Genomic DNA, 11,822 nt, shown 5'->3' on the forward strand with positions numbered 1-11,822 from the left:
AGTCAAATGTGCGGACACATCTGCTCATTCGTTTTTAATCTTTACCATGGCAATTTTTCACATTTTAGAATCATAATGAAGTCATCGCAGCTATGAAATAACAAATGAAGGTTTGGAATTACGTAATGTTCAACAAATCAAAAGTTTTTTTCTAAATTTGAGTGTCTTTGTCTAGACATTCAATCAACCAACCCTATGAGATGCATCCTGGGACATTACTTTAGTATCTTTATTAAATGATTTTCCTCATGGGAGCTATTGGCTGGTGCTCACACTGTGACATTCTAGTCTTTATTCCCCTTTTGGGGACATTTGGTCCCTGCAGTGTAGATAAAACCTGACCAACACACACACACACACACACCCCTCTCAACATCATCATCTTCAGGAGTGTGAAGTACATCAGTGTCCCAATTCTGTGCGTCTCCGTACCCATCTCATCCTTTGTTTTCCTGCTTTTCCTCACTCTTTCATCTTCTCCCTTTATCTTTCTCTTTTCCACTCTTTGCCTGCTCCCTCTCCCTAAATATAGCAGCTTTGAAGCATCCATCCCCAAAACACACTGCATGACAAAAATCTTTCATGCAGTCTGCGTGTTTGAGAGCAAGAGAGAGAGAAAGCCCTAATCAAGGATGTGATTGCCATCTGTTGTGTATTGATAAAAGGCTAAGAAAGACACTGATTAAAAAAAGAGGGGAAAAAAGCTGTAGGAAAAAAGAAAGCAGATACGGTGAGTAAAAGAGGAGGAGCAGAGCTATAAAGAGGACACGTGAATAATGCGCATTTTAGAAAGCAAAGAAACAGCTCGCATGTGTAGTAGTACAGAAAGTGTGTAAAAAAAAAAAGAGAAAGGAAGTGTGAAGAAAGACACAGAAACCGAGGAGAAAGGGGTTAGCGGAAGAGGAACGGAGAAGGAGTGGGTGACATTTCTGATCCTCGTTTTGTAATTGAATAATAATCTCCTGCGGGACCTGGCCTAGAAGATCGCGAGTGTGTGTATTAGCACGTTTTTTCTGTGTGAGCTTGTGTGAGACAAAGAGAGTCAAATGAGAAGGGCCGCTGTGAAATGAAACACTGCCCCCTGTTGTTTGATCGGTGCCTCTAAGCCTTTCATGCCTTTAAGCATGAAAAATGATCCGGTTTAATGTGCTGTGGCAAAGCATTGAAATATTACTGCTTTTCCGTTCAAGCAGGACTTATACGTTTTAAAAAGGTCAATGAGATAAATCTTCCACTATTCTTCCATTTTCCTGTCTGTCCATTAGAAAATCCAAAGAATATGACACTGATGCCACTCGAATAGCAAAAACACTGTAATCTTATAATAATGTTTTGTATGTTTCTCTTTTTCCCCTTCCTTCCTCTCTCTTTCTTTCAGCTTGCGGAGAGAGGGCTACACCGTGCAAGTCAGCGTTAACGACTACCTGGACATCTACTGTCCACACTACAACCAGAGTCAGCGGGGGGCGCTAGAGCGTGGTGTGGCTGAGCAGTATGTTCTCTATATGGTCAGTTACCGAGGCTATCGCACCTGCGACCCACAGATGGGCTTCAAACGCTGGGAGTGCAACCGGCCGCACGCCCCCCACGCACCAATTAAGTTCTCTGAGAAATTTCAGCGTTACAGCGCCTTCTCGCTAGGCTATGAATTCAACGTGGGTCATGAGTACTACTATATATGTGAGTATTTGTCGCTTTCTAACATTTTTTTTTACAGTTTGTTATTTTGTGTGTTTAGTTTTGAGGTTTCATCGACAGAGCATCACAAACCTCAAAAAGTTCACTGATGTATTAAGGTTCTGTTGATTAAGAAAAGGAATAATAATTTTAAAATGTTTTTAAATCATATACAGTACATTCACAAGTCATATCAGTTACCTAATAAAAGCTGTTTTATTTTACATGAAGTGGGGCGATTCATGGAGGTTAGTATGCAATGTTATTTTAGTGTCATTGACATACTATTAGCGTTTTTTTTAGTATTTAGAATTAGTTTTTATTTTTATTTTTTGCATTTTCCATTTTGATTTTGATTTTATTTTTAATTTTAGTATGTTTTTGTCTTTTTTTAGTTATTGTTTTTATTCATTTTTATTTCAGTTATTGTTATTTTAGTGCATCAACTTAATGTTGCTTTGACAACTAACTGAAGTTATTTTTATTGTATTTATTTATTTATTTTATTTAATTTCAGTTAACATTTATTTTATTTCAATTTTTTTTTTACTTTTAGTTAATAATTATAATAATAACCCTGCTAGTATATTCACATGACCAGCCAAATATGAAAGTAACTAAGTTCAACTTAACAAATTAAGCTAAATAAATAACATAAGTACCTAAGTGTCCATCCAAGGAAAAAAATAATAATTTGTGAGAAAAAAAAAGGAATTTTGCAAAAAATGTTTTGCAAGTTAAGCAGCTTTTCAATTGCCTTCAAGAGAAGAAAAATCCCCCATTTTGGGGAAATTTGCTCAAAATAGAAATGTAAATTAGAGTCAGTGAGGAAGCCATTTTTATTAAACGTAATAAATCACACATTGAAGAATTATATTTTTGCTCGCAATCTTCGGCAGATGCCTCATGCCTTGAACAGCAGCATACTAGAAGATTCTGGAAGATGATACTAGCCAACAAAATTAATCAGTCACATGACTCAAAGTCTCATTTTTATTTTTGACACCCATTGGCGAATTTATTCAGTAATTGTGTTGCAGTTAAAGTTTATGAGGATTGTTGTCGAACTAAATAAAAGTTTATACTCGAGCAAGTCTATACGTTTGTGTGCACATTCTGCAAATAGAAGAAAAGAGGAGAGAATCTTAATGTTTCTATTCACAATTTTTTATGCAGTATCCCAATATTTGCATAAGAGTATGTGGATGGAAATCTGGTGGCATGCTATCACAGAAAATACTTAAGACTTGCTCCTCAGTTTGTAAAAACAAGCAAACAATAGAAGTATCTGAGGCAAACGTTGCACAATTACAAATGGATTTCTGTCAACAAACTCAGGTGCAAGTCAAAATTATTTCTGTGGTTATTGACAGCATGCCGCAGATGCTGTCCATAGAGCTTAACTTGTATTTAACATAATAATCTTTTAAAGTGTTCTTTAGCTGGCAAGTTCCTGGTTGCAGTAAGCTTACTTTATCTAAACTCCACTGACAGAAAAGGTTATTACACAGGGATAGGCATACTGCTGAGCAGATGGAGGTTTAGTGCTTTGTTCAAGGGGACATTGTTAGCAGAAGTGCCTTGGCAGGATCCTCCCTTTCATGATGTGGCGATTGTAGTGCAGAGTTTTTTGAGTTCAGAATAAAAGGAGTGAGAACTTTCTGCGTGAGCATCATTATGTGCAGGGTTACAGATAAGTCATACAGATGCGGTTAACAAAAGAAACTTGTGAAGAAAACAATTTGCGACCCCAGTGATCGTCTTTAAAAGGCTTTATTGTTACGAAGCGGTGGTTTGAAGCAAGGCGGCGAGTTATTTCAAACACAACCATGTTTCATTCATTTGACCAAATCACAACTGAGAATAAAAAAAGCTCCTGAGGACAGGCACAAATGCATCTCTCCCAGCAGTCCATTTGCTCTCAAAACTGCCTTGTTGGTGAAAAAGGGATGGCTTCGTCATCCAGAGGAGCTTGTTATCGGGATATGGGCGTTACGGGCGGCCGCCGATCATCAGTCTTTCTGGCATTTGGGTCAATCACTACCAGTTAGAGCACACTTGTTTTGATTGAAAACTTTTTTAATGCAGGCTGTAAACCGAGTGTTAATAGAGCATTGCTAATGATGATTTTCTGATGCATGTCCCACCTAATGCTAATAGTCGTCTTCATTAGTGCGGTCTGTAGGCAGGTTATTAGCGATAGCACGACAACTATTTGGTATTGAAAAATGGTATCACACTCAAACATTTCTATGCTAACGTGGCCCATATGTATATCAACCTGAAAACAGGAAACGTTATCTTTGTCTGAGCTCAGGGGAGTTCGTTTTGGGCCAATTCATCAATCACAGATGGTATCTGCAGCTTGTGGAAATGGATAATTTAATAAACGTACACCGTATCTGTTTAGAGCAATGTTATGTATTTAGTGTTTGTTTTATCTCAGCAGAAGGAGCTTTGCCTTGGATACCTTAAAGGGACTATATCATTTGCTTTGCTCTTTTGAAATAAAGCGTAGACACACTTTAAACCAGGTTGCTACTCGTTTCATATGCAAAGTTAGTTATTCTGTGCTCATTTACGTAAGGAAGATTTAAAGGTACAGTAGCAAAAACAACTTGTTTCATTCTAATGGTCAGAGTAGGGACGGAAATGGTCACAAAATATTTCCGTTGTCATTTACCCTCAAGTTGTCTTCATTTTGTCACCATTTACACTCAAGTTGTTCCAAACTGTTTCTGGTACCCATTGACTTCCATAGCAGGGAAAAATACTATGGAAGTCAATGGCTACCAGCAACTGTTTGGTTAACAACATTCTTCAGAATATCTTCTTCTGGGTTCAACAGAAGAAAGAAACTCTTACAGGTTGGAACAACGTGAGGTGGTTCGTAGTAAGTTAGTATTACATTCAGATCCTAAAAGTGATGTCAGTGCATGTCATTGTCCAGTAGATGGCAGTAGGTTAATGTTTGTGCTGTCATGTGTTGTTGCAGCTACACCAATCCATCACCACGGACACAGCTGTTTAAGACTGCGGGTGTTTGTCTGCTGTTCTACAGGTGAGCAACATCACACACACACATACATAGAAACAAAAAGCATGCAAACCACAAGTGAAGGTTGTGATGATGGGTTTAATGTGTGTTTGTGTGTGAGCAAACTATTTTCAGAACTTAATGCTTGAACACGTTCTGTGGCCTCTTTGATCACAGCCATGTGTGGAGAGCTCCTCTCATCCCCTGCTCTCTCTTTCAGTTTCTCTTGTCACTCTTTGCTCTCTTTTTCTTTGATATCATAACTCATTCATCTCTTCAACACGTTTATTTACATTAATCACTGATCATTCTCAGTTACGTGTGTGTGTGTGTGTGTGTGTGTGTGTGTTTGTAAATGCTTTGTTTACATACTGTACATAATTATCATTTCAAGTTTGAACGAGTGATGTGTATAAATAAGGGACAGCAAGAAAATGTGAATTCAATTTAAAAATGTAAACTCAGTATTAAAGGCAGCAAATATATGCATTTTGCAATAAACATAGCAGCTTTTTTTTTTTTGGAGTATTATAAAAACACTATACATGAAAAAATGCAAATGCATAGACTGAAAGTTAGAGAAAAAAAAGTACCCTAATTCCCTCTATATGAGTTTCACAAATCTTCATAAATGTACTTATGTATTTATAATGCTAAGAAAAATTCTAAGACATGCTTTTTTTAATGCAAAGTGCATCTAATTTATTATCTTAATACAGAGTTTATGCATCACTTGTTCGAGCTTCTGCAATTTTATTGTTGTCGTTTTGTTATTTAATACAAGGACATTCATTCATTTTTTAAATAATTGTTCACCCAAAAATGAAAGTTGGTAACACTTTATTATAGGGACCAAGTCACAATAACCTAGTTGCTTATAATCATGCCTATTACTAGCACATTGGCTATTTATTAGTACTTATAAAGCACATAATTTGCATGACCCTATTCTACACCCCTAATCCGACCCAATAGCTAAATTTAACAACTAGCCTACCTTACTAAGCAGTAATTAGGAGTTTATTGAGGCAGAAGTCGCAGTTAATAGTTAATTAATGGCGAAAATTGGACCTTAAAATAAAGCGTGACCTGAACAGTTTCTTTATCAAAACAGATTTGGAGAAATTTAGCATTACATCACTTGCTCACCAATGGATCCTTTGCAGTGAATGGGTGCCATCGGAATGATAGTCCAAACATCTGATAAAAACATCACAATAATCCACAAGTAATCCACATGATTCCAGTCCATCAATTAATGTCTGGTGAAGTCTGCTTGTTTGAAATAAACAAATCCATCATTAAGGCTTTTTAATATTAAACAATTGCTTCTGGCTGTAATCCGTAATAATGCTTCCTCCAGTGAAAAAAGTACATCCCCTGTTGCTCTCAAACCATCAAAACCCACTGGCATATTTGTTTAGAATTGATTTTGGACTGTTTTTCACATGTAAAACGTGCTGGATTTGTACATATTTCTCTCCTGATTCAGATGAAATGACTTCCACTGGAGAGAGCAATATTACGAATAGAGGACTCGTTTGAATTTAAAAACATCTCTTGATGAATTTGTTTATTACAAACGCAGCTTTTCGTTTCACGAGGTTAGTTGATGGACCGGAGTTGTGTGGATTACTTGTGGATTATTGTGATGTTTTTATCAGCTGTTTGGACTCTCATTCTGACGGCACCCATTCACTGCAGAGGATCCATTGGTGAGCAAGTGATGTAATGCTACATTTATCCAAAATCTGTTCTGATAAAGAATCAAACTCATGTATATCTTGGATGGACTGAGGTTGAGTAAATGTTTAGAAAATTTTCATTTTGGGGTGAACAATGCCTTAAGTGTCCAAATAGTCTTTGGGCCCACTGTCTAAACTCAGATCATGTGTTTTCTCTGCTCCAGCCTCTAATGGAGATGACGACTCTAACCAGAATCCACCTGACTACACTGTCAGACCCAAACTGCATGACATTGGTAAGTGAACACACACAAACATGTGAAGCCTGCACACACATTGGCTTTTAGTATTTAACACAAATGTTCATTTGCTCTCAAAAATATGTTTGTTTTAATCTGCCTCGTGAGCATCTGAAATTCCTCATAAAAGCCAGGATGACCATTAGGCCAGATAACGTCCTGTGACCAGGGGATGGCCAATAACAAGCAAATGAATGCATTTATTAATTCTCTCAATTATTGCTTCCTCATGCTCACTCAAATATTGTTTTTATTCTGAGAAATCGAGCTGTAAATGTGCAGTGAGACACATTATGAATGCATCTGAAATGTACGTCCAGCGAATACACAGAAACCCAAGTTCACATCAGGTTCACAGGAAGGATCATCCGGACTGACTACGGGATGCACAGCTTGGCTCAATGCCCACATGCCCTTGACAAAACACATAACAAAACAAATAGCTGGCACTTTACACCGCCCTAGGCATCCAAAAGCACTCTAGCAGTAGGTCTCTCTGTATGTGTGTGTGTGTGTGTGTGTGTGTGCGTGTAATGCACAGGCCATTAAAATGGAAACTGTTTCTTGTATCCATTTATGAAACACATAAACCACATGAACAAATGACCCTCTGTTTGTACGCAGACCCTCCTGCTTCTAAAGCTGTCAACATCCTGTTAGCTTTCCCGAACCGTATATATAAAAAAAAAAACACATTGCTGACAGGTCAACCAACCTATTATAAGAAAAAAAATGGCACGTGTAGCAGTCTTGAAAAGTAAGTTTTACTTTGTTTTCTGTCAACAGCTCCATAATACCATCATTTATGCTGACGCTGCATTAAAACATTCATTCTGCTTAAGTCTGTGCATAGCACACATTATATAGTGCGTTCCAGTCAGGGATTATCCTCGATGAAACAGATATGATAAGATAGGGTTACGGATGTCAAAAAAGCAATGGATAATCACTATTCTGAAAAGACTTTCAAAGTTTAACACAGCCTTAGAGACCCAGGAGACCTGATGTTTCTTATTTCAGCTTGCCAAGTCACAGGCAAAGAAAGCCAAAAGTGAAACAGCTAAAAGTTAAAGATTTTTTTGGCTTTTTCCTCTTTATTTGGCTGAAAGGCTACTGTAAACATATCTGTAAATGATTGGCGAGTGGTTGGGTGACCATACAGCCTCTTTTCCCCAGACATGTCCTGATTGGGATTTCTAAATTGCCGAAAATGTATGGGTTTTGGCTTTGTTTTTTTTGTTGATATGCTCTCAATAGTCCTCATACATTATATGTGCATGCATTGCTTTGATCGTTCTCTGTAGATCCCACCTTCTTGCACACCTCCATTGGTCAATTATGTAAAAAGACTGCACACTATTTTTTAAACGACTTTTCAGTCATTACCTTCAGCAAGTATGAAAACAATAGCAAAACAAAGGCAAAATCCAGACATTTAGAAATCCTGGCCAGGACATGTCCAAGAAAAAGAAGATGCCCTAGTGAGTGGAATCAGACCGTGGATCCAGAAGAGGGTTTAGTCTATTTTTTCACCCTGTTGACCATTGTTGTGAGCCCAATTAATTGCGGTTTTACACTGGCAAATTATGCTTCTGCTATTTTATTGATAAAATAGCACATTTTCCTATACAGCCCGTGCCACATTATTGATTTTGCATATTGTTGTGTGGTCATGGAAGTTTAAAAAAACAATGGAAAAAAAGCATATTGGTGTCCATCCAGCATTTTTGTATGCAATATCACAAGATTTGCACAAAAATTAGTAAAACTGGCTACTGAAATTTATTTTATGTATATTATGTAGTGACAGTTCTTTCAAATGTGTAGAAAGTGCTGTTTTATTTTATTTAGCAATATTGCCATTTTTCACATGAAATACATACACTTAAAAAAATACCGTTGTTTTTACAAAAATAAAACTGGCAGCTGTGGTTGCCAGAATAATTCAGTAAAAAATACAGTAAAAATGTAAACTTTTTTACAGAAAATTTAAACTAGTCAATCCATCAGCCATTTTCTGCTGAATTAACATAACCTGTCCTATCCCAATAAAAGGCGTAAAATGCCATAAATATAACTTACAGTGCAGCTTGGATTCACAGCTAGAAAATTTTTGTTTACTTTTGCACTTTAAACAATTCTGGAACAGTGTTGGATCAGCACTTGTTGTCCAACGTCAAATCTGTCCTTAAGCAAAACTAGTTGAGAACCACTAGGGTATAAGACTATATTTGTTTGACAGGAATGTTGTTCCGGACCCAGCAAAAGATGTTGATCCAGGAACACATCCTACTTTGTCACACACAGAGCAGAACCAGTCCAGTTGGATTTGTACCTGCGAGCATCAACAATAACAAATTGCAGACATTTCCATGATGTGTTGACCCGGCTCCGCTGATACGTCCATTGAGCTGTGTGTCTATGTTCTCTCACATCTGCTATCACAGCAGACTGTTTAACCTCTAACTGCCCAAGCGGCCTTTATCAACATCCAGCGTGGCTGCTGCAGATAAGAAATGTCACACATTCTTTGTTTATTTCTGTCTGAAATATCCTTCCCAGTCAATTTTATCTCCTGTTTTAATAGATAAGATTTCTCTCTCACTATCTCTCCTCCTTGCTGCTGCTTTTATTTCCTCTTTTCTCTGTCTCTCTCTTTCTAAGTGATTATTTTCATCATCAATAACCCTTGTAGAATGTTATAGAGCTTTGGGGCCAGTAATAATACAGAAAATGAATGGATGAGTTTTATCTTCCTTATATTTGGAGAAGACTGTGGGGAAACCATTACAGTTGCTGTAGGTAATGACATTACTCAAAGAGGAATCATTATTTCCCCTGCTCCCTTTTGTCGTTTGCTGATGTTTAGTAGGTGATAATTTAGCATCTATGTCAATGTCTAACTTTAAGGTACAACTTTTTTTTCCTTTGGTTGCTGTTGCTTAATGGTAAATGCATGTGTTCTTGACACTGAGCCATGGTGCTCATGTGAGGTATGCAGGTTTGATTCCAGCCTAGAGTGATGTTCCCATCACATTCTCATTCCCTCACTCTTTTTTCAATAATTTCCCACCTTTCTCTTGAATACCCTGCTGATAAGATTAGCCTAACATGATGGAAATCGAAATAAACAGCTACAGTTAACCATTGCTCATTGAGATTTTTATATATACATCTGTATGATGTCACAGTCGTTGGACATTTTGTAATATCTATTTCTTTAGTCTTATCAAACAGAATGGAATATTGTTAGTTTCGGTTTTGTTTTTGAAACATTTCAATTAGAGAATGGATGTGGTATTGGTATTGAGTACAACATAAAAGCAGTAATTGCGAGAAAGTTTGAAATAAGAAGTAAAATCATATTGTAGGCTATAAAATCACATTCAAAGGTTTGGAGTCGGTAAGAGTTCAGTGTCACATGATCCTTCAAAAAGCATTCTAATATGCTGATTTGCTGCTCAAGAAACATTTCTTATTATCAATGCTTCATATTTTGGTGGAAACCATGATACTTCAGGATTCATTGAATGGAAAGTTCAATAGTTTTTATTTAAAACAGAAACTTTTGTAACATTATAAATGTCTTTACTGTCATTGATCAGTTTAATGCAGTCTTGCTGAATTTAATGTATTAACTTCTTTAAAAAAGGTATATATTTTTGAACATTTTACTCTGAGGCAACTTATATAGTTTTGTAGACTGTTTATCTGTATAAAAAAGGTTTTAGATGCTCACTAACTTCTTTCCTTCTTTCTTTCTTTCTCTCTCTCTCAGACGAGTTTAACCCTGAGATCCCTAAACTGGAGAAGAGCGTCAGTGGCAGCAGTCCATCTGGAGACCGACTGTTAATCACTGTAGCGACGCTTCTCCTCGCTGCTCTCCTCGTGTCCTAGCAACCGTCTCTCTCTCTCTCTGACATTTCTGAGCAAGCAGTCCCGAGCGCTCCAAGAAAAAGATCGCCTTTCGTTCAACCTGTGCGGAAGAGATTATCCAATCAGAACAGATTAACCACTAGTCGAGCCCTAAACATGGGAGCTAATTGTAGATCTACCGCACCCAAATAGTGGCCTTTGTCTCCACAATTTTGGACCTTACGAATAAGGATGACATGCATCGATTTCAGAATTTGCCTTTGTAATGGAACGTCCACTCTTCTCAAAAAAAAAAAAAAAAAAAAGGAATCCGGTTAGACAGTGAGGTCTCTACCTCTAGCTACGTCTGTTCTCAACTTCAATGAACCTATCCAGACTGGGGCAGCTCTTGAGGTGGACATTTTGGGATTGACATGAGCTCAAATGGATATGACGAGCGTCATAGTGGCCAGTGCTTTGACCTCTGAATCTCAGCTGAGGGACTCGAGGAGTATTGGAGACCTTTGATCTGTCTTTACATTCTGTCACAACCCATACCTATGTGACTGCGATATGTTTCAGTCATTGTTAGTGCTGCAGCAGAGATCAATAAAACTCGTTTGCCAGTCACTAAGTTCAGGTGTTAGGCTTATGAATCGATCACAGAAAGTCACGGCTGCTGTTTCTGCTAGTTGCCGGGCTGGAGTCTCGTCTACATGCTGTAATGCGAACGCTTTCCATCTAGTTTCCTAGTTCCATTGCTGAACTTGGAAACTAGAGGCACATTATCGGTCAGAGACCATCACTTTTGTACATTATGTGACCGAAAAAGTTTGGTCATCAAGCAGCGCACATAACGAAAGAGAATCGGACCGAATGAACGGTAGATGATAGACTTTTATTTGCTATAGTATGTACGTGTACGTGTACTGGATTGCCACTGATTAGCATAGTGGCCATTTTTGTAAGAGCGGTCGAGTCGTAAACTGCAATTCGCTGTTTTATATCGAAGAATTGCGATGCAGAATTAGTTTTTACCGTACGATACATATTTAACTGCTCTTTGAGTATGTTACTTTATATACTTAATTTATTGAGTTATTTATTGATCATTTGATCCTTTTTTGAAACTTTGTGAGTTTTTGTCTGCTTTCTTGAGGGATCTTTCCTCATCTTTGCTAATGCCAAATTATTTCGTTTGTTTTTGTTCGTTTCATGGCCTTTATTTCTGTTCACGTGCCAGCAAATTGAGTCACAACTCATACAGTA

The 11,822-nt window shown here is 37.5% G+C and overlaps 1 protein-coding gene across 1 annotated transcript in view; it reads left to right on the forward strand.

Moving 5' to 3' along the window:
* efna3a (ephrin-A3a) overlaps positions 1 to 11,521 on the forward strand; it is a 121,204-nt gene extending 109,683 nt beyond the window's left edge. Inside the window, exons 2-5 of the mRNA XM_016492666.1 lie at positions 1,379 to 1,680; positions 4,673 to 4,738; positions 6,624 to 6,695; positions 10,477 to 11,521. Coding sequence (XP_016348152.1) covers positions 1,379 to 1,680; positions 4,673 to 4,738; positions 6,624 to 6,695; positions 10,477 to 10,595 — 559 coding nt within the window. The 3' untranslated portion in view covers positions 10,596 to 11,521. The remainder of the gene's footprint in view (positions 1 to 1,378; positions 1,681 to 4,672; positions 4,739 to 6,623; positions 6,696 to 10,476) is intronic.
* Positions 11,522 to 11,822: the final 301 nt, after the last annotated feature.

Source organism: Sinocyclocheilus anshuiensis, unplaced genomic scaffold (assembly GCF_001515605.1).
Source record: "Sinocyclocheilus anshuiensis isolate Anshui unplaced genomic scaffold, SAMN03320099.WGS_v1.1 scaffold566, whole genome shotgun sequence".
Classification (NCBI taxonomy): domain Eukaryota; kingdom Metazoa; phylum Chordata; class Actinopteri; order Cypriniformes; family Cyprinidae; genus Sinocyclocheilus; species Sinocyclocheilus anshuiensis.